The sequence below is a fragment of the Chrysemys picta genome, chromosome 9 (genome assembly GCF_011386835.1).
Source record: "Chrysemys picta bellii isolate R12L10 chromosome 9, ASM1138683v2, whole genome shotgun sequence".
Taxonomy (NCBI): domain Eukaryota; kingdom Metazoa; phylum Chordata; order Testudines; family Emydidae; genus Chrysemys; species Chrysemys picta.
The window spans coordinates 42030125-42052152 of NC_088799.1; the positions used below are offsets into that span (position 1 = coordinate 42030125).

At 41.8% G+C, this 22028-nt stretch overlaps 1 protein-coding gene across 2 annotated transcripts in view; it reads left to right on the plus strand.

Annotated features, from left to right (window-relative positions):
* NMNAT3 (nicotinamide nucleotide adenylyltransferase 3) overlaps positions 1-21956 on the plus strand; it is a 94019-nt gene extending 72063 nt beyond the window's left edge. Inside the window, exons 4-6 of one of the 2 annotated variants that reach the window (XM_005282518.5) lie at positions 6342-6451; positions 17989-18051; positions 20277-21956. In XM_005282518.5, the coding sequence (XP_005282575.2) occupies positions 6342-6451; positions 17989-18051; positions 20277-20635 (532 nt within the window). In that variant the 3' untranslated portion in view covers positions 20636-21956. The remainder of the gene's footprint in view (positions 1-6341; positions 6452-17988; positions 18052-20276) is intronic. The other variant, XM_005282519.5, reaches the window with a different exon arrangement.
* Positions 21957-22028: the final 72 nt, after the last annotated feature.

Sequence of the window (22028 nt, forward strand, 5' to 3'; positions counted from 1 at the left end):
AGAAGAAGGAGACACCCGCTCCCCACCACAGTCTGCGTCCCAGTTTCAACACTTTACCGCGAAAACAGTAATAAATAAAACGTTGTTCATTAACAAATTTTCAGTGATTTTATTTTTAAACGTGGGTTGGAAGGGGGTGAACGGGGTGAACGGGGTATGAAACTGGAGAGGATTGTGAACAGTCACTGGGTAAAGAAACGGGGGCAGGTTCAGCTTCTCTGTAAACCAACAAAATTGTCACAGGTTACCCTGCTCACTCAGGAACCTAGCTTTCAAAGCCTCCCGGATGCACAGCGCGTCCTGCTGGGCTCTTCTAATCGCACGGCTGTCTGGCTGGGCGTAATCAGCAGCCAGGCAATTTGCCTCAACCTCCCACCCCGCCATAAAGGTCTCCCCCTTGCTCTCACAGAGATTGTGGAGCACACAGCAAGCTGCAATAACAATGGGGATATTGGTTTCGCTGAGATCGGAGCGAGTCAATAAGCTTCTCCATCTCCCCTTGAGACGTCCAAAAGCACACTCCACCACTATTCTGCACTTGCTCAGACGGTAGTTGAAGAGTTCCTTTTCACTGTCCAGGGTGCCTGTATAGGGCTTCATGAGCCATGGCATTAGCGGGTAGGCTGGGTCCCCGAGGATCACTATAGGCATCTCCACATCCCCAACAGTTATTTTGTGGTCCGGGAAGTAAGTACCTTCCTGCAGCCGTCTAAACAGACCAGAGTTCCTGAAAACACGAGTGTCATGAACATTGCCCGGCCATCCGACGTAGATGTTGGTAAAACGTCCCCTGTGGTCCACCAGTGCTTGCAGCACCATGGAAAAGTAGCCCTTTCGATTAATGTACTGGCTGGCCTGGTGGTCCGGTCCCAAGATAGGGATGTGAGTTCCATCTATGGCCCCACCGCAGTTTGGGAATCCCATCGCTGCGAAGCCATCTATGATCACCTCCACGTTTCCCAGGGTCACTACCTTTGACAGCAGTACATCAACGATTGCCTTGGCTACTTGCATCACAACAACCCCCACGGTAGATTTGCCCACGCCAAAGTGGTTCGCGACTGACCGGTAGCTGTCTGGCATGGCAAGTTTCCAGAGGGCTATGGCCACTCGCTTCTGGACAGTCAGGGCTGCTCGCATCCGGGTGTCCTTGCGCTTCAGGGCAGGGGACAGCAACTCACAAAGTTCAAGGAAAGTTCCCTTCCGCATGCGAAAGTTTCTCAGCCACTGGGATTCATCCCAGACCTGCAGCACTATGCGGTCCCACCAGTCAGTGCTTGTTTCACGTGCCCAGAATCGCCGTTCCACGGCATCAACATGACCCATTACCACCATGATATCCACGGCGCGGGGTCCCGTGCTTTGTGACAGGTCTGTGCCACTCTCAGACTTCATGTCCTCATCGCGCTGCCGTAGCCTCCTCGCCCGATTTCTCACCATCTGCCTCTGGAAAAGGTGGCTGATAAGGTGCGAGGTGTTGACAACGGCCATAACTGCAGCGATGGTCGCAGCGGGCTCCATGCTCGCAGTGCTGTGGCACCCGCGCTGTCACTCAGCAGAAAAGTGCGCGAACTGATTGCCCACCGGCGCTTTCAGGGAGGGAGGGCGGGAGTGACAGTTGGATGACGACAGTTACCCAAAACCACCCTCGACACATTTTTTCCCCCAGCAGGCATTAGGGGCTCGACCCAGAATTCCAATGGGCAGCAGGGACTGCGGGAACTGTGGGATAGCTGCCCACAGTGCACTGCTTCCAATGTCGATGCTTGCCCCGTTAGTGTGGACTCACACAGTCGAATTACTGTCCTTAGTGTGGAAACACACGTTCGACTTTGTAATATCGATTCCACATATTCGATTTAAGTGACATCGAAGTACTCTCGTAGTGTAGACATACCCTGAAACTGCTGTTGTTTTTTTTTTAAAACCACCTGAATTTGCTGTGTCCTTTTGTCTGAAACCTCACAACTTCAGCTATACACACACACACACACATATATAAATAAATACATTACGGTGGGTGGTATCGCAACATATTTTACTTCTTGCCCTATTTCTGTTTGAGAACATAGAAAGTATAGAATAAATCAACTGACAGACACATTTCCTTAAGTCGGGTCAGGTTTAGCCTGTATTTTATGAGAGACCTCCAAGGAACATGATTGTGCTATAGCTATGTTGTTGATTCAACATTCTCAGCCACAGCCATCTGTCCTCACTATGGGGTGTGCTTTTTCTCCCTCTGGTTGGAGCCAGTTTGTAGACTTGTTGCACAAAGCTTAGAGGCTCAGACACAAACCTTCCAGGATTGTCCAGAAAGTAGTGTCAATTGGGCATGTTATTCTTCACTTGTTTTCCTAAACAATCGTGCATCATTCCTAAACAACTGCTGCTTTCCACTAGAGAAACAGCTGTAGTTGTTCCAGGTGAAGTGAGCCCTGTAGTTATCCAGGCCTTGATCCTACAAGCCTTCTGTACTCACAGCTCCCTTTGAAGTCAGTAGACATGCTGGTTGTAAGCATTTGGTTTGTAAGATATTTTGGAATCCTTTTGGATAAGAGGTGCTATATAAATGTAAACTATATATGTATATATTTTGTCAGTGATTATAACCACAGTGTCATGTAACCAAGTGCACAATCTGTACAGAGAGGGTACCTGAAGAGAATTATGAAGAGATTTGTGACACCCAAAAATTTGTGCACTAACAGTTCAGGTGGAGAGTTTCACTTATTAATGTGATAAACTGTGTTCATTTTGGTTTCTTTGTAGCTTTTTACCCATCACAGAGTTTAGAGCACACTAATAACCAACTTTTATTGTGACAATTTCTCATGCTTTCTTTTATTAATCAGTTGTTACCTAAACGCTAAAATTTAAGTGGGTAATAGAAAAGAAAAAGTGAAACAAGCATTTTAGCAAGAATAAGAGTAACAGTTTGCCTCAAAGCAGTGACTGAGCTCTCTGCCTTCTAGCTGAAATAAGCACTAATACCTGATGCCTTGCGCTTAATCCAGTCCCTTAAATATAAATTCAGTGTTTTGGTAAAATGGCATGCCAAGCGATCTTAATTGTCACTTCCATTTTTGTTAAAGATATAATAGGGATGGTGCCTCAGCTAGCATAAATTGGCATATCTTCATTGTAGAGTTATGCCGATTTATACCAGTTGAGAATCAGGTACATACAATATACTCTTATCCTGCTTAGTAAATTAAGAACTGATTGCTTACCTCACTGTGTATTCCTCTAGAATTTTAGTAGCAAGCTGAAAGATATTCTGATAACAGAAAAAAAGGGGTAAAAATCAAGCATTATTGTACATAGCTCTCTCTTCTGATCAGCAATTTGAATCACACACTTTACTGTGTTGTTATATTGTGTCCTGTTAGGGGGCATGAGAATAACTTGCAGTTCTGGGTGGGTTTTTTTTTTTTTTTTTTTAGGATTAAAAATGTGGTAGTAAAGCAGAATTCTAATTTGTATAAACATGATTTACATATGCTGATTTTATGCAGGCAATCTAGATTATTTTCCCTGATGTTTTGGGAAATGTGTCCCTGAAATTTGTTGGGGGATCGAGAGGCACAGTGAAGATAAAAAGTATCTGTTTTAAGGAATTTCACTTCCTCATTATGGGTCTAATTTGACAAAACATCACCCTGGCTGCTGTGCCAATCGAAGGCTTCCGCAACTTTGCATTGCCTTGTATAGTGAGAAAGATTAATAGATTTTATTCCCCCCACCCCTGAGTGAGCTTTTCTCACTGAGGGTCACAGTAAAGGCATTTTTGGTGGATTGCTAAAACCTCCTCTGGTTGTGAAATAAATTCTAACATGAGTAGCAGGTCCTGCAATGCAGAGGGGAAATGAGTTGTTCTTTGTGAGTTTAAGGTTTGCATGGCAGTGCAATATGTTCCTCATGCACCATGAGCTAGAGGAGGGAGGGACCCACTGGATCTAATTCCAGTCAGTTACTGCATATTGCTGTGTATTTCTGAATATAAAACAGTATTGTTAGTAGACACAATGAATTAAATGTTGTACCCCTGGTGTGATTGAGGGCTGATTGCAGTGTATTTACACCAGGGATTAATTTAGGACAGAGAAATTAGGTTTGTATTGATATTAATGATCAAAAGCAGCAATATTTTAGTTCCACCAGTAATGTAGGGGAAGTATTCTCTGTAAGAAAGGGAATAGATACATTTAAAATTTCTGCCTTTTATCCCCCATGTTTTACTGTAGTGTTTATAATATAATATTGTGTGTTTCTATATAAAACATGATACATATGTATCTAAATAAAGTTGTATATATAAATTCAGGAGCCTGGGAATTTGTAGATTAGTAGGTACATTGTGGCACTGTTTAAATGAAAAGCTAACAGACGTTAAAATGTACACTGCACAGAGTAGCTGCTCAGTTTTTGTTGTACACAAGACCCCAGTCCTCAATTAACTTTGTGCAATGGGTTATTGAAGGATTCTGGATTGCATTGCATTGACTAATGCATTGAAGATTGTGTTAATATGGTAAGAGTTTCATACTGTAGATTGACGCCTTGCATTATATATTTCCTCAACTCTTATATGTTTACAAAAAAGGGTTTGATTTTTTTTTAATTAAATTGTAAAATAACGGCAGACACCATTACAATTGTGTTTTATATTGTTTGAAGGGGGGAAACTTAAGTCACCTCTCTGAATACCACCAGGAGAGATGTCGGGGATCACCAGTGAATTTATACATAACATATAGCCCGAGTTAAGGAAGAAGTGTTACCCTTTAGTCTTACTGGCCTCACAGCAGTGCTCTTAGATCTGCTGTGTTCACAGATGGAGTGGGGTAGTAGGGCTAGAGGTAGAATGGGGAGCTGAGCTGCATAAAACCAAGAATCAGGAGTGGAGAGTGAAGCAAGGGACAAACAGGACAGGTGAGAAGGAACAAACCCCAAAAGAGAATACAAAGAAGTAAAAGACTGACAAAAACAAAGTAGTAAAAGAGAAGAATGCAGAAATATTTACTTGTGGCCTCACTAATATATTGTGAACTGGAAAAAAAAATTCTATTGAACATCAGGGAACTGGACTTGGCAAGCTGGGGATTGGGAACAGTGTGCATTGGGGTTTACAGAGCCAGTAAAAAGCCACTGATGACCCTTTTATCCAGGCCCTCATCTTCCCTCTAATATCTTAAACCCCTGCATCAGGAGTCCCATTCCAACAGACCTGCTAATGTCCATCAAAATGGGGCTCACCTCTAATGTTCATTAAGAGATTTCATTCAATGGAGAATCTGTCTTCTCAGGCAACTTTGGATACATTTCTCACCCTCTCCTTACTCTCTCAGTGCAACCTGTTGGTAACAGTGACTAGGACATGGTTGGAGAAGGATTCTTGTAGGCCAAGTATATTGAGGAGTGGAGTTTGCAGCTCTATAAAGGCAATCTCTCAGTCTGGCAAACCTCCCATGGATCTCCAGATGGGAGCCCCATTCTAACAGACCGTAGGTGGTCTGTTGGATTGGGAGTCTCACTACTGAAGATAGTCAAGTTGCAAGGAGACTGGTGTCAAGGAAGCACAAAGGCAAGTAGGAGTGGTAAGGGCTATTGCCTGGAGACACAGCAGGAGGGCTGGCGAGGCAGCGAGGCAAATGTAAGTTGCTGGTGGATCTGGGCAGCTGCATCAGCCTGTCTTTGTAGGGTTAAACTCAGTTATGACACACAAGGGAATAACTCCCTTTGCATTTAAATTTACATTTAAAAAGTAGCCATATCTGGAATCTTGTAAGAATTAGGTGTTTTGGAGTTTCTGGGGACTGTGGCTCTTTAACTAAAGGAAAGAGGAAAATAAATAAATAAAAAGGCAGGCTCTTGGGGAATAAGCTTTGGAAAAAAGTATCATTTTTAAAATCTCCTCTCCAAGAGTGAATATTTTAATAAAATAATAATAATGGAAAGTCTGTGTTTAACATGGAAACTAAGTGTAACAATTAAAGTGAAAAATGGAGGGATTTGAATTCTGCTTTAAGCAAAAATATCAACGATGCTTTAAATGTGGAGTTGCTACCATAACTGCTGTAATAAGTAGAGGGCTTTAAAAAGGACTGGGTACTGTAACCAGTACATGGAACTTTTGTATATGTAACAGCAAGAATGTTAACTACCATTGATACTAATCTTGTGACGTGAGAGAATGAATATGGCGAATTCTTCACACATCTCATTAAAGTCTAAAGTGCATAAAAGCAGATTGTGTTCTAGATGCTGAAAGTGCCAGGTAATCGCTTTGTGTATCTCTGAGAGGATTACCTCACACCAAAGCCTTTATTTTAACACAGGCACCATTATAATGAGTCGCTCAGATCGCTCCAGTTCAGGAAAGAACTCGTGAGAAACAATTGGCACATAGAAAGAGCTACTGAAGATTTCCTTTCTTCATTGGACCCAGGTTTGTTTGTTATGGTAAACAGTGATCCTTGTTTAAGAAGTGAAACCAATTCACCTTTACCAGATTAACCTAACTGCGGTGGGAAAGTTGGACATAGTAGCTCATTCTTCTGACGGTTGGAGCTTTATGCCAAAATAAACAAGTCCAAATGCCTTCAGGACTGCTTCTGCACCTTGGTTGTAGTGACTGCCATATTGAGATAAAATTGTACTCCATTTTGGGTTGGTATTTTCAGTTTTTGGATTTCTAATCCCTGATCAATCTTTTAAAAATCTGAAATATTTTCTCTTGAAGCTGTAACTGTGAGAATGAGTTGCTATCATGCAGATCTTACATGGAGGGAATGAGACAAAAAAATGAGGAAAAGGTTCAAAAAAGATATTGAAAGGTATAAAATTACTTCTAATTGTAATACTAACATTGGACTATGTGCAAGAATGATTCAAAAAGTGCATATGTAGTTCCCCAGTAGTATGTTAATAATATGACTATCCTTTATTTATTTGTTACTACAATTTTGGGTAGGAAAACTCTAAAAATACTGATATTAAAAACAAAATAAATGCTCTACTTGGGGATTTTCTATTTCATCATTCTACTGGGTCTGTGGTTTGTTGAGACACTACTAGATTTCTGAGGGCGTTAACTTTTTTCCCCACAGTACTTCCAACATTTTTAGGCATAGATAATCTCTCTTCTCTTACATTAAAGTTTCTCATGATGACGTAAGGGCTTTAAAAGCTCCCACACTTCCAATGAGTACTGCCTAGAGGAAGGTTAAGTTACATGTTGACAGATTGCCCAGAAGATCTGTTCTTCCTCATCTTGAGTTATGCACAGAATAGGAAGAAGTTGCTTCCCTCTCAAACCATATACTGTGTTGGATGAATTCATCACTCATATCTATGACTATGAAGATATTCTAGCTTGGCACTTCCAAATGATATTTCTTGCTGCCAAGAAACCTCTGGAATGCAGAGTTTTTTGTGCTTAATCTGACTTTCCACTTGAATCTTGTCATTGTCACTTGCTAAGGCAGCCATTAACCCCACAAGGAGAGATTGAAAACTTTCTGGTTATTGCATCCACTGACTGTAACGTCCTTACATAGTCTAAGGAGGTTTAATTAACCACTGATGTGTGAAGGATTCACATCGATAACTGTCACTGGTGTAAATGGATTAATAGACTGCTGCATGCAACTGTCTTTTGGCAACTGTAAGACTATTCTCTGTAGCCATTGTGAATAATGTTCTGGGTAGCACTTTATGTAACAGTAAAAGAAAAACACTAATTTTCAAACGGCTCATTTAGTTTCCCATAAAGTCTTTCTCAGTTTGTAGGTGATTTACAGTCGACAGGGCAGATTTATGCCTGCAACCACTCAATGCAGCGCAGACTGGGTGGGGCATAGGGTGACCAGATAGCAAGTGTGAAAAATCGGGACAGGGGGTAGGGGGTAATAGGAGCCCATTTAAAAAAAAGTCCCAAATATCGGGACTGTCCCTATAAAATCGGAACATCTGGTCACCCTAGTGGGGCAGTCAGGGTATGTCTACATTGCAGCTAGAAATGAGCCTCCCTGCCTAGGAGACAGACTCAGACTAGCTGGGCTCGGGGTAGCATGCATCTGTCTACCCAGGTTGGTAAGCTTGCTCCCAGCTGCAGTGTAGACATACCGTCAGGGAGTTTCACGATTCTCTGCCCATCCCCAGACACAAGTTAGAGTAGCTAAGGATTGCTCTAATCTATGCCAGCTGGAACTATCTGGAGATAGTGGGAGCACAGTGTGATCTGGTCACTCACCCTCCCTTCCCTCTACACTGGGCTACTGTGGAGAATGGCATAGTTGTTGCCTGTGTCGTCTCTACACTCTCTAGGAAGATGTAGGAAGTTTCTGCTCCCTTTGTGCGCATGACCAAGAATCTGGGCCGTTGTCAGCATTTGCCAAGATTTGTTATACAACCTAGAACAGGAAGTCGCTGCAGTATCTCAGTGCTCCTGAGAGAGAGAGGTTAGTAAATGCAGACATTTTAGTGGCAAACGAATGTAACTATAGAATTCTCAGCGCCATCTGAAAAAGTGAAAACGGGTGAATTTGGGCTTTTCACCATCTTTGCAAAAAGGTTTAATAATCAGAATCTAATGACAGGTTTGTGGAGCGTGATGAAATAAAGTTTAATTTTGCATACAAAAAAATTGAAGCAAAATTCCAACAAATATTTTGTTTCTTTGCAAAATGTATGCAAAGTGACACCTAGGTTTTTTTGTACAGCCTGGTCATCATAATTTTGTCCCTCGCTGAAGTCATCTGTTTGTACTTAATGTACATTGAAAATAGAAGGGGGCCAATGAGGACAGATACAGACATCTGGATTTTAGACCAAATGACTGCAGTTTTATTAATTCTACAATGGTATAGCTACTCAGTGCAATCCATCCTGGCAGCAATGAAAAGGAGGAAGGCCATCTATGCTCCTTATGTAATCTGCCTTCCCCCTGAGCATCCCAGCCCCAGGACTTTACAGCCACCTAAAAACAAGGCCTTATCAAAACCTGCATTATTCTAAAGGTATGTAACCTGTAATGGTCTGGACCCTCTGGCCTCATAGGATGCCTCAGACTTATCTCACCTCCAGCCCTTTTCCTCAGGGTTGTGATGACGATGTAAAATGAAGATAATAGCTGCTGAAAAGTTAACTGTCTTTGAGTATCTCCAAATTATTTTTCCTGATGGCACTGGAACTTTTTGCTGTACTTTAATTATTTATTTAACGATAATAGTATTCTTTTCAAAACTAACGGCTCTCTGTGAGCTGAGGGGTGAAAACATCAAATACTATAATAGTATTGTTTGCTAATAATTTGCAAATTGTTTGCTAATAATTTGCTTTGAAAGGACTTCGAAATTATTTATGGTGGATGATGTCACTTTAATACTTCCCTCAGTCCCTTGTATGATGTTCTGGCAGGGTTTCACATTCTTGATAGATTCACTGAATTAAGCTTCACATACAATATTTCTTTTCCTGCTTATAAGAGACACTTGATCTTCGTTTCATTTGAAATTGAATTCCTTGCATTTCAAGTCTCCAAATTGCCGTACATGAATAAATTTGTTGTCACCTTTCAAATGCTTTTACATGGCTTAGTCCAACAGCAGTCTTTCTTAATTAAAGCTTGCTGGATCTTAAATCCAGCTCCTTTCTTTGTGTTAATGATTGTTTCTCCTTTGACTAACCCCGTCCTTCTTCCCTGAATGACATTGCAGAGTGTTGTAGTTCATTTCTGTCCATTATTGATTCAGACACACCAATCAAAAACTTGCAAAAATTTTCCCAGTCTTACTTCTTTTTGGATTTATAGAGACATGGCCTGAAATAAAGGCTGTTGTACTCATCAAAAATTGGAGCACTGGTTTGTGGGCATTTGGGCTTTAGATCTATTATCAATTGTGGAAGGTGTAGATCATTATTTTGCAGGATGTCCTTGAAAGTCCAAGGACATTATTTTTTTTTCTCACTTTATTGCCTCTGAGGGGGAAAATGTGCTGGTTATATTGGCAGCCTTTTGTAAAACTAGCCATTTGTTAAATTTGGACTCTAGTCCAAGATTTGCTTCCTCTTTCAAAGGATTTCTTATTCTGTTTGGATATTTTCTGTGAGGATGGAGAGTGTGTTGTCTGTAGTTTGAACTTGTGGCAAGCTTGGTTCTTTAAAGTAATCTGTAAAAGGGCAGTGCATGTACATTCAGAGAGAGAATGCTATGCACAAACCAGCTAACGCTATAAAACATTCTGTGATGTAGTATCATGTCCAATACAGCCTGGGTCACAGGCCAGAGTCTATTCAGGATTTTTTTTTATTTAATTTTATTTTATTTTGGCCTTTTATAATAAAAAAGCCATCTGCCTCATTTTAAACAGAAAATGTTGCTACCTTCTAATGAGCCACACACTAACTAGAGACTCTTTCATGGAAGCTTTATTGTTTCATATCACACTGTTATTCTTTTTGAGTTGTGCTGTTAGCCAAAATTCAGAGACTTTCAGGTTGTTTCAGATAGGTGGAAAAATTGATAATGGAGTTGGATGTTTCTTTGATGCAGTCCTGTTTATTTACAAGTGTGACTGGAGTCCCAGGGAAGCCAAATGAGATCACCCAATTAAGGTGAACTGCAGACTGAGGCAGGCAATCCCCAAAGCTGGTGGATATTCCAATTCTTAGATTTACCAAGCCAGCAGAAAACAGCTTCTGTAACACCTCACTGGTTACCCAGAAGCTGACAACACAGTTCCCTTAAAGAAACTCAGCCTCAGGCTTCCACCCAGACGCCCAAGTCAAAGATGATGCGGATTGCTGAAAATCTTATTCATCATATAAAAAAGTTCTACCAATCCCAAAGAATCAGACACATTACCTCCCAGGTTAATGAATCTTCCAGATCTTAGCCAAATACACGCTTACAGCCAATTCTTATTAACCTAAACTAAAATATATTAAAAAAGAAAAGAGAGAGAGTATTGGTTAAAAGATCAGTATACATACAGACATGACTACAATTCTTCAGATTCATAGCAGAGATGGTGAGCTTTGTAGTTGCAAAGAGTTCTTTCAGATTAGTTCATAGGTTATAGTCCAAATGTTTATATTCAGAGTGATCCAGCCTTGTGGCTTAAGCTTCCCCTGCATGAAGCCAGGGCCATCCCTAGCAATTCTGGGACCGTATGCATCCCCCCTGCAGAGGTGGGGGGAGGCAGGCCTCTGCAGGGGAGGAGCAGGGGGGGGGCTAGCCCGGCATGGGGGGCAGTGGGGAACCACCCCCCCAGCACTCACTGACGGCGCGGCTGGAGCCGGGTCGCTGCACTTCCCAACGCCAATGAGTGCAGGCCCGGCCCTGCTGCAGAGTTCCAGGGAGTAGGGGCGGAGCTAGGGGGGAAGGGGCAGGAAGAGGCCAGGCGGGGATGGAGCAGGGGCGGGGGCCATGGGGAAGAGCAGGGGCTGAAGCAGCATGCAGCTGCACAGGGCACCAGGAAATGTGGTGCCCCAAATTTCCTGGTGCCCTACGCAGCTGCGTACTTTGGGTATGTGTATGGACGGCCCTGCATGAAGCATCAAGCAGATGTGAGATGAAAAGGATTGGTACCCAAGGCATCTTTATACAGTTTCAGGCCTTCTTGTGACAGCTCAGAGTCCTTCTGCAAACAATAGGCAATTATGGGTACTTTTGAAGTAGATCCATTTCCTAAGCATTGCTGGTAATTATCCATACAGATTAACATAAGGTAATTGCCCATTTTCCATCATTCTCAGGTGATTTGCTATACATTTCAAAGAGAACAGGAGTACTTGTGGCACCTTAGAGACTAACAAATTTATTAGAGCATAAGCTTTCGTGGGCTACAGCCCACTTCTTCGGATGCATATAGAGTGGAACATATATTGAGGAGATATATATACACACATTCAGAGCTCTACTCTGCTCTGGTTAGGCCTCAGCTGGAGTATTGTGTCCAGTTCTGGGCACCGCATTTTAAAAAAGATGTGGAGAAATTGGAAAGGGTCCAGAGAAGAGCAGCAAGAATGATTAAAGGTCTTGAGAACATGACCTATGAAGGAAGGCTGAAAGAATTGGGTTTGTTTAGTTTGGAAAAGAGAAGACTGAGAGGGGACATGATAGCAGTTTTCAGGTATTTAAAAGGGTGTCATAAGGAGGAGGGAGAAAACTTGTTCACCTTAGCCTCTAAGGATAGAACCAGAAGCAATGAGTTTAAACTGCAGCAAGGGAGGTCTAGGTTGGACATTAGGAAAAAGTTCCTAACTGTCAGGGTGGTTAAACACTGGAATAAATTGCCTAGGGAGGTTGTGGAATCTCCATCTCTGGAGATATTTAAGAGTAGGTTAGATAAATGTCTATCAGGGATGGTCTAGACGGTATTTGGTCCTGCCATGCGGGCAGGGGACTGGACTTGATGACCTCTCGAGGTCCCTTCCAGTCCTAGAATCTATGAATCTATGAATCTACAGAGAGCATGAACAGGTGGGAGTTGTCATACCAACTCTGAGAGGCCAATTAAGTAAGAGAAAAAAACTTAGCCCAGTACAGACAGTTTGATAAGAAGTGTGAGAATACTTACAAGGGGAGATAGATTCAATGTTTGTAATGGCTCAGCCATTCTCTGTATGTGTGTATATATATCTCCTCAATATATGTTCCACTCTATATGCATCCAAAGAAGTGGGCTGTAGCCCACAAAAGCTTATGCTCTAAGAAATGTGTTAGTCTCTAAGGTGCCACAAGTACTCCTGTTCTTTTTGCGGATACAGACTAACACGGCTGCTACTCTGAAACATTTCAAAGAGAGACGAACACAGCAATATCCTCTGTTTACAGTTAATTTAAATGTTAATTTTCCCTTTTGAGCTCTGAATCAATAGCTATAGTAACAGATAGCCATAAAAACAGTCAGTTCCTAACATTTGACAAGATGTAAGTACGCACATACAATTAGTATCACCTTCAATTTTCTAACAATACAGGTTTGCATTTCAAAGTTCTAGCCTATTTAGCATGGAGTGGCCCTAATTACCATTCACACACTTTTCTACCATGTCTCTAATGATTGACTTTGGGTCAACTAGCCTGCAAGCTGCTTAATTCTTTCTGGCCATACATCACACTTTGTATAAGATTTGTTGCAATTATATAACAGTGGTAGCAACAATGATTTGCATGGTCATATTTTAATTAGAAAACATCACAAGAAGAAATTACAAAGTTCTGTTTCCTTGAATACAGAAGAATCAAACAAGAGATAGTTTCATTGCTCACAGTTCCAAGCCTCTGTCAACCAGCACTCAGCCCAAAAAGCTCTCTTTAGGCTTTTACTTAGGACTGTGTTCCCAGTGCTTATTCTGCTATCTCCTTGGCACTCTGCTCCTTTTCTTCGTGTGCATGTGAGGGGTTTCCTCAATGCATCTCGCACTCACACAGATACACCTCTCCAATCCAATCAGTCCCTTGCATCTGAATTTATTAGACCATAGTCAGACCACCGCCTCTTGTGCCACATGAATCTGACTCTTTCTCCAGACTTGTGTGTGGCTTTGTTTTGGGTGGAGGCCCCTGTTGTTTCAGATATCTATTCCATAAAGGACCTCAGTTGCTTTTTACATTTTATCCTGAATGAAAGACAGCTGAGACCCAATAGGTCTACCCATAACAGGACCTTTTAGTTTGTCTTTTTAAATAATGGAGCTTCTCAACAAGCATCAACTTCCTGTTCCATAAGAAGCGACAAAGAGTCCTGTGGCACCTTATAGACTAACAGACGTATTGGAGCATAAGCTTTCGTGAGTGAATACCCACTTCGTATCCACTCACGAAAGCTTATGCTCCAATACGTCTGTTAGTCTATAAGGTGCCACAGGACTCTTTGTCACCTTTTACAGACCAACTAACACGGCTACTCCTCTGATACTTGATTCCTGTTCCATGTGTACTGTGCTGGTGACATCACAACAGTTCTGGAGAAGGAGACAAGGTGAAGCTGTAGTTTTCTAGTATGGCACAATTCCTGTTTAATATTAAATACTTTGAGTATTAACTACCTTTGAGAATTGCACAGTACCATATTAATAAAATATCCTTTTTTATAATGCTGAGAGACATTCAGACTTTTCTTAACTGCATGGAAAACATGCCTGCACCTAAATCACCTAAAATGGAGCAAGTTTCCTGGCTGCCAGAATCAAGATGGTGCATTGCATGCAGGGTATTATAATCTCTGCAGTCCATATTTCCGTATTAAAAATGAGGGTGGCTACTGGTTGCATTGAGCTAAACTTGATTCCCCATCCCTCTTTTATCTTCGTGGGCAGATTCTAGCTCCGATTCTGTCCAACACCTGCACCATGCATGTGTAGCATTTTGCTGCTGTTGTTTTTCTTCCTAATATTGTAGAGCTCCTTTTAAATGCTTTGGGCCCATTTTACCCAAGCAAATGCTCAGGGGTTTCATGTTGCTAGCCCACCCTCCTTACATGGCTGTGATAAAGCTGGTCAAGAATTCTAGAAATTTCACTGACAAATGGCAAGTATTTTCTGACTCTTTTTGACCAGCTGTAGCACATAGAGACATTGACACCCCAAAATCCTCAAGTGGGGCTGACAGAGTTATGGAGATATACCGATCTCCTAGAACTGGAAGAGACCCTGAAAGGTCATCAAGTCCAGCCCCTGCTTTCACTAGCAGGAAGGACCAAATACTGGTTTTGTCCCAGATCCCTAAGTGGCCCCCTCAAGGATTGAACTCACAACCCTGGGTTTAGCAGGCCAATACTCAAACCACTGAGCTATCCCTGTGGGTGTTGCCAGGCGGAAAGTCACTTAAAGTTCTGTCTGTGGCTCCATAGAAGCCTGTCAATGAAGGCTCCTTGAATATGTGCTTAATCAACTTATCTCTTGGTTTACCTGGCCCTGCTCCCTCCTATGCTGCCAGTGCTCACTTTTTGGTCTGTATCTATTGTCTCCAGGTTCCTTGGAGGAGCAGGTGTTCCAGGGGGATTTTGCTGGTTAACCACCGATCCTTTTGAACCGAACACTGCGGGGGGCCCACATCTTTTGCTCTATTGGCAGATCTGGCCCTAAAAGTATTATTAATTAGTACTTATAGCTCTTTTCATCTTAAGAATGATGTGCATCAGCTCGATGTAAGAATGATACAGCAGACTTCTGGGTAAAGTTCTCCTTGAAAGTAAGGTAAATTCCACCCATGCAAATAGCAGCCTTGTCTATATATGGTGTATGGAGGCTGGCCAGCAATGGCTATAATTGGGTCAAATCCCTACTGTAGGCAAAGTCTGAGACACAAACAGGTTGAGACTTACCCAAAAGCTCACTGAGAGTCTGGGTTAGAACTTATGTCTCCCAATCCTACGCTTAGTCTGTCTGGGCTTTATGCCACCTTGCCTCATATTCTTAAGATTGTCTGACACTTCCCATTAAAAGGTTTTGGTTGCTTTTAACTTTGCCAAGCTTTAAGCTTTCAGGGTGAAATTTGCCGTGTCAGGTATCTGTTTCAGGCTGAACTTTGCTGGAAAATTTCAGCAAAAACAATCCAGTCATTTCTAACAGCATTTAACCCAGGTTAAAAACATTCTGGTGGCCTTTTCTTTGAGACACTCTAGTGCATCCATGCTTTGGAGCAGGGGCTTGATATTTGGCAGGGAGATGACCTTTATGTCATGGATGTTCCTTTTGCCACCCCCATGAAAATCTGCTTAAATTTGGCTGAGCTATAAGCCTCTGAAAAATTGCAGTTCACAAGTACTCAGTAGAGACTTGTTAGAGCTTTTCAGTTCTGTTTCCCAAAGATTTTATCCAGCTGAGAGCTGAGCAAGTCTTTCCCTGTAATTGCTGCTCCCTACCATTGCAGACAGTGCCAGGTTGGGCACCTGAATTGAGAGCAGGGAGTCTGTTTCTCCTGTCCTCTCAGTGTGCCCAAGGAGCATGTGGGGGGAAATTACCTGTTTCAAATGCAGAGGGGACAAGAGCCAGACCTAGCATCGAGGGGCGGGGACGAGGGGCAGGGAGAGTAGATTGGGACAAGAAGTCTGGGGTGTGGGAACTGGGATGGAAGCTGGTAAGAGGGAAACTGGGTAGGGGGTAGGAGACTGGGACTGGTTGGGCAAATTGACTAGGACTGGGAGCCAGGGAGGGAAACAAAGTGGCGGGGCCTGGGAGCGACACTGGGACTGGTTGAACAAAGAGACTGGGACTGGGAACCATGGGTCAAGGGGAAGAGACACAGATCTGATGAGAGGCCAGAAATCAGGAGAAGAACAGGGAGTTGCTGAGCAAAGAGAGAAGGAAATGGATGATGGGGGCGGAGAAGGGAAGAGGCTGAAACTGATATTTGATGAAGAGCCCAGGGAGGAAGACTGTGGGTTTGGTAAATGTAAGGTTGAGGGTCACTGGAGGCCGGTGGGGTGGGGAGGGGAGAGACAAATCAGATGAGGAGCAGGGAGCAGAGACTGCCTGGGCAAGGAGATTGGGGACAAGGTGCTGGTAGAAGATAACTGGAAATGGTTGGTGTGATGGGGTGGGTCACAGAAACCCCCTTTCGGTCTGCCACCTGATGTGCCGAGACTACCTCTGAGCCTGTATTCCTTGCCAGCTTGGGGGTTCAGTGCCCTGCCTGGTTCGAGCCAGACGCTATCCACGTACAAACCCAGGCCCAGGTCTGAACCATGTCCCCCAAAAGCTGCAGGCTTAACTGAAAACAGCTTAAGAAGTGCTCCTGTCTCCAGCACCCAGATGCCCAATTCCCAATGGGGTCCAAACCCCAAATAAATCCGTTTTATCGCTTATACGGGGTAAACTCATAAATTGTTCGCCCTCTATAACACTGATAGAGAGATAGGCACAGCTGTTTGCACCCCCCAGGTATTAATACATACACTGGGTTAATTAATAAGTAAAAATTATTTTATTAAATACAAAAAGTAGGATTTAAGTGGTTCCAAGTAATAACAGACAGAACAAAGTGAATTACCAAGAAAAATAAAATAAAACATGCAAGTCTAAGTCTAGTACAGTAAGAAAACTGAATACAGATAAAATCTCATTCTCAGATATTTCAATAAGCTTCTATCACAGACTGGACACCTTCCTAGTCTGGGCACAATCCTTTCCCTTGGTACAGCCCTTGTTTCAGCTTAGGTGGTAGCTAGGGAATTTCTCATGATTGCTGCCTGCTTTGTTCTGTTCCACCTCCTTTTATAGCTTTGGCACAAGGCAGGAATCTTTTGTCTCTCTGGGTCCCCACTCCTCCTTCTAAATGAAAAAGCACTAGGTTTAAGATGGATTTCAGTACCAGGTGATATGGTCACATGCCCTGTGAGACCCCAAGCCTTCATTCCTCCCAGCCTGACTCACAGGAAGGCCTTCAAGCAAACAGAACCATCCACAGTCAATTGTCCTGGTTGATGGGAGCCATCAAGATTCCAAACCACCATTAATGGCCAACACTTTGCATAATTACAATAGGCCCTCAGAGTTATAGTTCATATTTCTAGTTTCAGATACAAGAATGATACATACATACAAATAAGATGACCACACTCAGTAGATTATACCTTACAAGAGACCTTTTGCATGCAGCATATGCCAGTTACATTATATTCACACTCATTAGCATATTTTCATAAAATCATATAGAGTGCAACGTCACAGTTGGGCAAGGAGACTGGGAGCAGGAGCGGGAGTCAGGATGGGAAAACTGGGGCCAGGATGAGGAGTGGGAAAGACAAGATTGGGCAGGGACAGATTGGAGGAGATGGAGCTGTAGGGGTCAGTGTTGGGCATCCTAGAGCACACTCCTCTGAAGAGCTTGAAATGGAATCCAAAATTCTGAGTCTCACCATTCCTCCGCTGGCAGCTAATGTCTGTGAAATCCACAGACAAAAAGTGTCCCATCCCCCTGTAGTGCTAGGTCACGTAGAAGATGGCAACCTACTACTTCTATCATTTACTCAGGTAGCTCAAGTGGCAGAGGTCTGTGTGGTGGATCTAAAGGTTCCAACATTGTTGATGACCCAGGTGAGTGTCAGTATAATGCAACATGATGGAAATTCTGGTTTTTCAGTTTGCTTTTTTTTAAGAGAGCTAAAAAATTATTCAGAAAATAAACCAAGTTAAAAGAACATTATTAAGGTTGCAAAGTCAATCATTTAGAAGTTTGGAAATGCCATAGTTAGTGTTCCTGGTGCAACCTAAATTTGATACGATCTTTAATTAGATGATCACACTTCTGCCATAGGACAATGGCCTCATTCTGTGCATATAGTGGACTTGCTCTGGGAATAAGTCAAAATTGTGTAGTAAAGGAGACTTGTCTGTCAGACCCCTGCTTCATTTATTGTGGAAGTTGGAAGGTGTGTAATGAATGAGATAGAAGGTTGTAGAAAGAGAAAAGATGATCTCATGGTTAAGGCAGTTGAATACTATTCTGGAGAATTAAATTCTAGCCCTGCCTCTGCCACAAAGTTCCTATGTGATGCTAGGCTAGTCATTGAAACCAGACTTTTCACAGGGAATCACTAATTGTGTGTTCCTCATTTTCTGAGTAGCTGTTTTGAGGGAATGGTGTCTGGTTTACAGAATGGCTGAGCACTCACTGTTGCAACTTAAGTCAATGGGAGTTGTGCTTTGAACATATAAAAACACTATATAATGCTACATATGGTCCTAGGCATCTCAAATTGGAAACCCAAAATTAGTAGATACTTTTGACCTTAATCTCTCTCTCCCTCAGTTCTCCAACTGTAAAATGGGGATAATGTCTCTTCAACTTACAAGGGTGTTGTGAAATAAATTAATGTTGGTACACGTTAATTATGCCAGTGATGTGTGCCCTGGAAAAGCCCATGAGGAAAGTAAGGATTGTGTCTTTGGAGCAGGGTTTGAATAGAGTGCAGTAATAAAGCAGGGGGCCACACATTGTACAATTATGAGGGGAGGGGGAAATGAAAAGCTGCTGATTAGATGAGCCCTGTCCACTCTGTGTACTGAATGAGACTGTCCTCTGGGAAAAATTGTGTATGAACATGTAATTAAAGATTGTGTCATAAAGCATGTGTACAGAGGGGCTACACTAAGGTTCACAGGCAACCTTAATTCAGGCATTTCCTAACTTTTGGGTGCTTGACTTTGCAACCTTAATAATGTTCTTTTAACATAGTTCTTGTGTGTGTAATTGTGATGTAAACCTAACAAAACATAGCAGAAATGTAAACCATAAACACTTACTTTGAGTATAACTGTAATGAGGTTCTGAGATAAACCAACTAAACGAAGAACATCCACATTACAGTAATTCTGGTTTGTCCTTAATTCACCACCTCTTGCTTGTATGGTTACTAGGTACTGGAAAAGTATGTGATCTTACCTTCTGCGAGGACTTATGTACTCCCATGCAACATGGTGAATTAAGTGCAGTGACAGCCTTAGTGCTGAATTTCCTGGTCTTGGGGGTTTTGTCCATTATTTTTAATTTTTTAAAAAAGGTTGATTTAATATTATTAGATTTTATTACTCCTAACCTATATTTAGGAGATGATGCTGAGATGGAAGATAGGTCTCTAATAGCCTTACTTTACCAGTACCCAACAGTAATATTAATCTTGGTTGCTGGAAGTTGCCTCGGCTCGGTCAGGAGTACTCTGGAAAAAAAAAGAATGACTTCACAGCTGAGAGATCTCATCACTCCCCAGTGCATAGATGAAACTGCTAAAATGCTCATGGGAGCTGTATGCACCCCAGCTGCCCAATCCTTCACTGTGGTAGTCAACGGGAGTTTTTCCATTAACTTGAATATAAGATCAAGCCTATATTGAGTAGTGAATAGAACCTCAATGGGTGGAGTACTAGTTTCTCAATGTATGGCCTGTTATCCAGCCTAATACCCTATAAGCCAAATTCATGCCCTTAAATACCCCTTGATTGTATTTCATCTTTGTTGCTTATAAAAAATACTGCAATAACTGTCCTTTACAATCATACAGATCACCTTTTAAATCCTATGGGTCGAGATATAGTTGGCCAACGGAGTTTGGGTTGTTTTGGGATCTGATTGGTGATTAGACAGTGGACCTCTGTCTCCAATTCCTTACTCTTTTTCCAAGCAGAATATTTCATGTAACTTTTCAAAAGAAATTTGGGTAAAATACCAGAAATAAGTGAAAAACTTAACCTCATCCTCATCAACTTTTTTTCATCTTTAATAAGGATCTTCATAAAACTTCCATTTGTTTTTGCTTTTCCAGTTTCCCCGGAGTTAAAGCTGCTTTGCGGAGCTGACATTCTGAAGACATTTAGTACACCTAATCTCTGGAAGGAGGAACATATTAAAGAAATAGTAGAAAAGTTTGGTTTGGTGTGTATTAGCCGTGCTGGCTCTGACCCTGTTCAGTACATCAGTGAATCAGAACTTCTGACTCAATTCCAGCACAATATCCACCTGGTCACAGAACAGATTCAGAATGAAATCAGTGCCACGCATATACGACATGCTTTATGCAAAGGACTAAGTGTGAAGTATCTCATTCCAGATTCTGTCATTTCCTATATTAAGCACTATAATATCTACACAGAAGAAAGTGAGGGAAAAATAAAGGGGATTTAACTTCAGCCTATGAAAGTACGCAACACAACGATAAACACACTAAATGATTGATGTCGGTATTCCATCAAATGGGGAGAACACAATGGCATTTATTTTTGGAAAATCCCTGCAAAAAGCACAATATTTGTGTATGGAGGAAAGTGAAATAGGTTGTAGGGAGCTGCAACTAGCTATATTTCTGAAAGTTTGTAGAATAATTCAGAAAAGTTTTTATATTACTACTGAATTCATGCTTTCCTAAGATGTTATGTGCAAAGGGCTATCGGTTTTAAGATCTCCACTAAGAGTTAATTTACATTACATTTCTTCTGTTTTTAATACAAATATTAAAATTTTTAGTTATTGTTGAGGGATTCTTGTCGTGACTTAAATGATCTCAATGGCTGTAGTTAGTGCTTTCCTATATTATAATCCTCTAATACCAGGAACTGTTTCAGTTTGAATGTGTCTTGGCCATTTGCAGGCAGTGAGAATAAAATTGTCATATTTCTTTCTCAGGAATATTTTCAATAAACTGGTAAAATGTACATAGTTGTTGCCACATTTCTACTTTATAGGATCCTGAAAGAAAAATTATTTCACTGTATCACATAATACTGTTCAATTTTGTGTGAGTGTATATGTTGGCAGATCAGAAATAAAGCCCTGATTCAGGAAAGCACTTACGCGTGTGCTTAAATCCCATTAATTAATTTCAATCCAGCTCATAATGAGACATTTAAAGGGGGTTCTTTGCTTTCCTCCTGAGTCCAGTATATGCTAGCCCAGTCCCTTGGAATAATTTAGAGCAGCTGGCTGTCAAAAGCCTGAAGCTATTGATATAGCAGCCCAGCTATAAGGGAGCCCCAGCCATGCCCCCTATGTCAACATCAAGAAGAGGGAGCAGCACTGGAGATTCTACACTCTCTTTCCTTGCATTCAGGTGAGAATATCTAAACAACTCACTTGATTCTACTGTTCTTGTTCCCTTTCCTTCTGCAAGAATAGCCCCTAGAGATGTCTCAGCACTTCTGAAACCTAGTAATGCCAGCCAAAGTTTTGAAAGATTTTGTTAATAATTTATGGGAAGTGGTGAAATTTATCTACCGCTTTCCCTGAAGTAATCTCTGAGTTTTTCCAACTCAGCAATCTGTAGATGTCCTGTATAAAATCATACAAATTCAATACAATGATTGTTCACACTGTATGCTCTTTTGGTGTCATGGGATTCATTTTAACAATGAGATTGTGTTTTGCATTGGCTTTCATAGCACACACATGCTGCATTCTACTTTGTGTATAATGCTAGAAGTTTGCAATAAAAGAGGATATTTTCCAAAAATCTGTTTCCTCTGTGCCTGATATGGGAAGGCCTAATTGATCTGTGTCCCCTGGATTACTGGACAGCTCATAG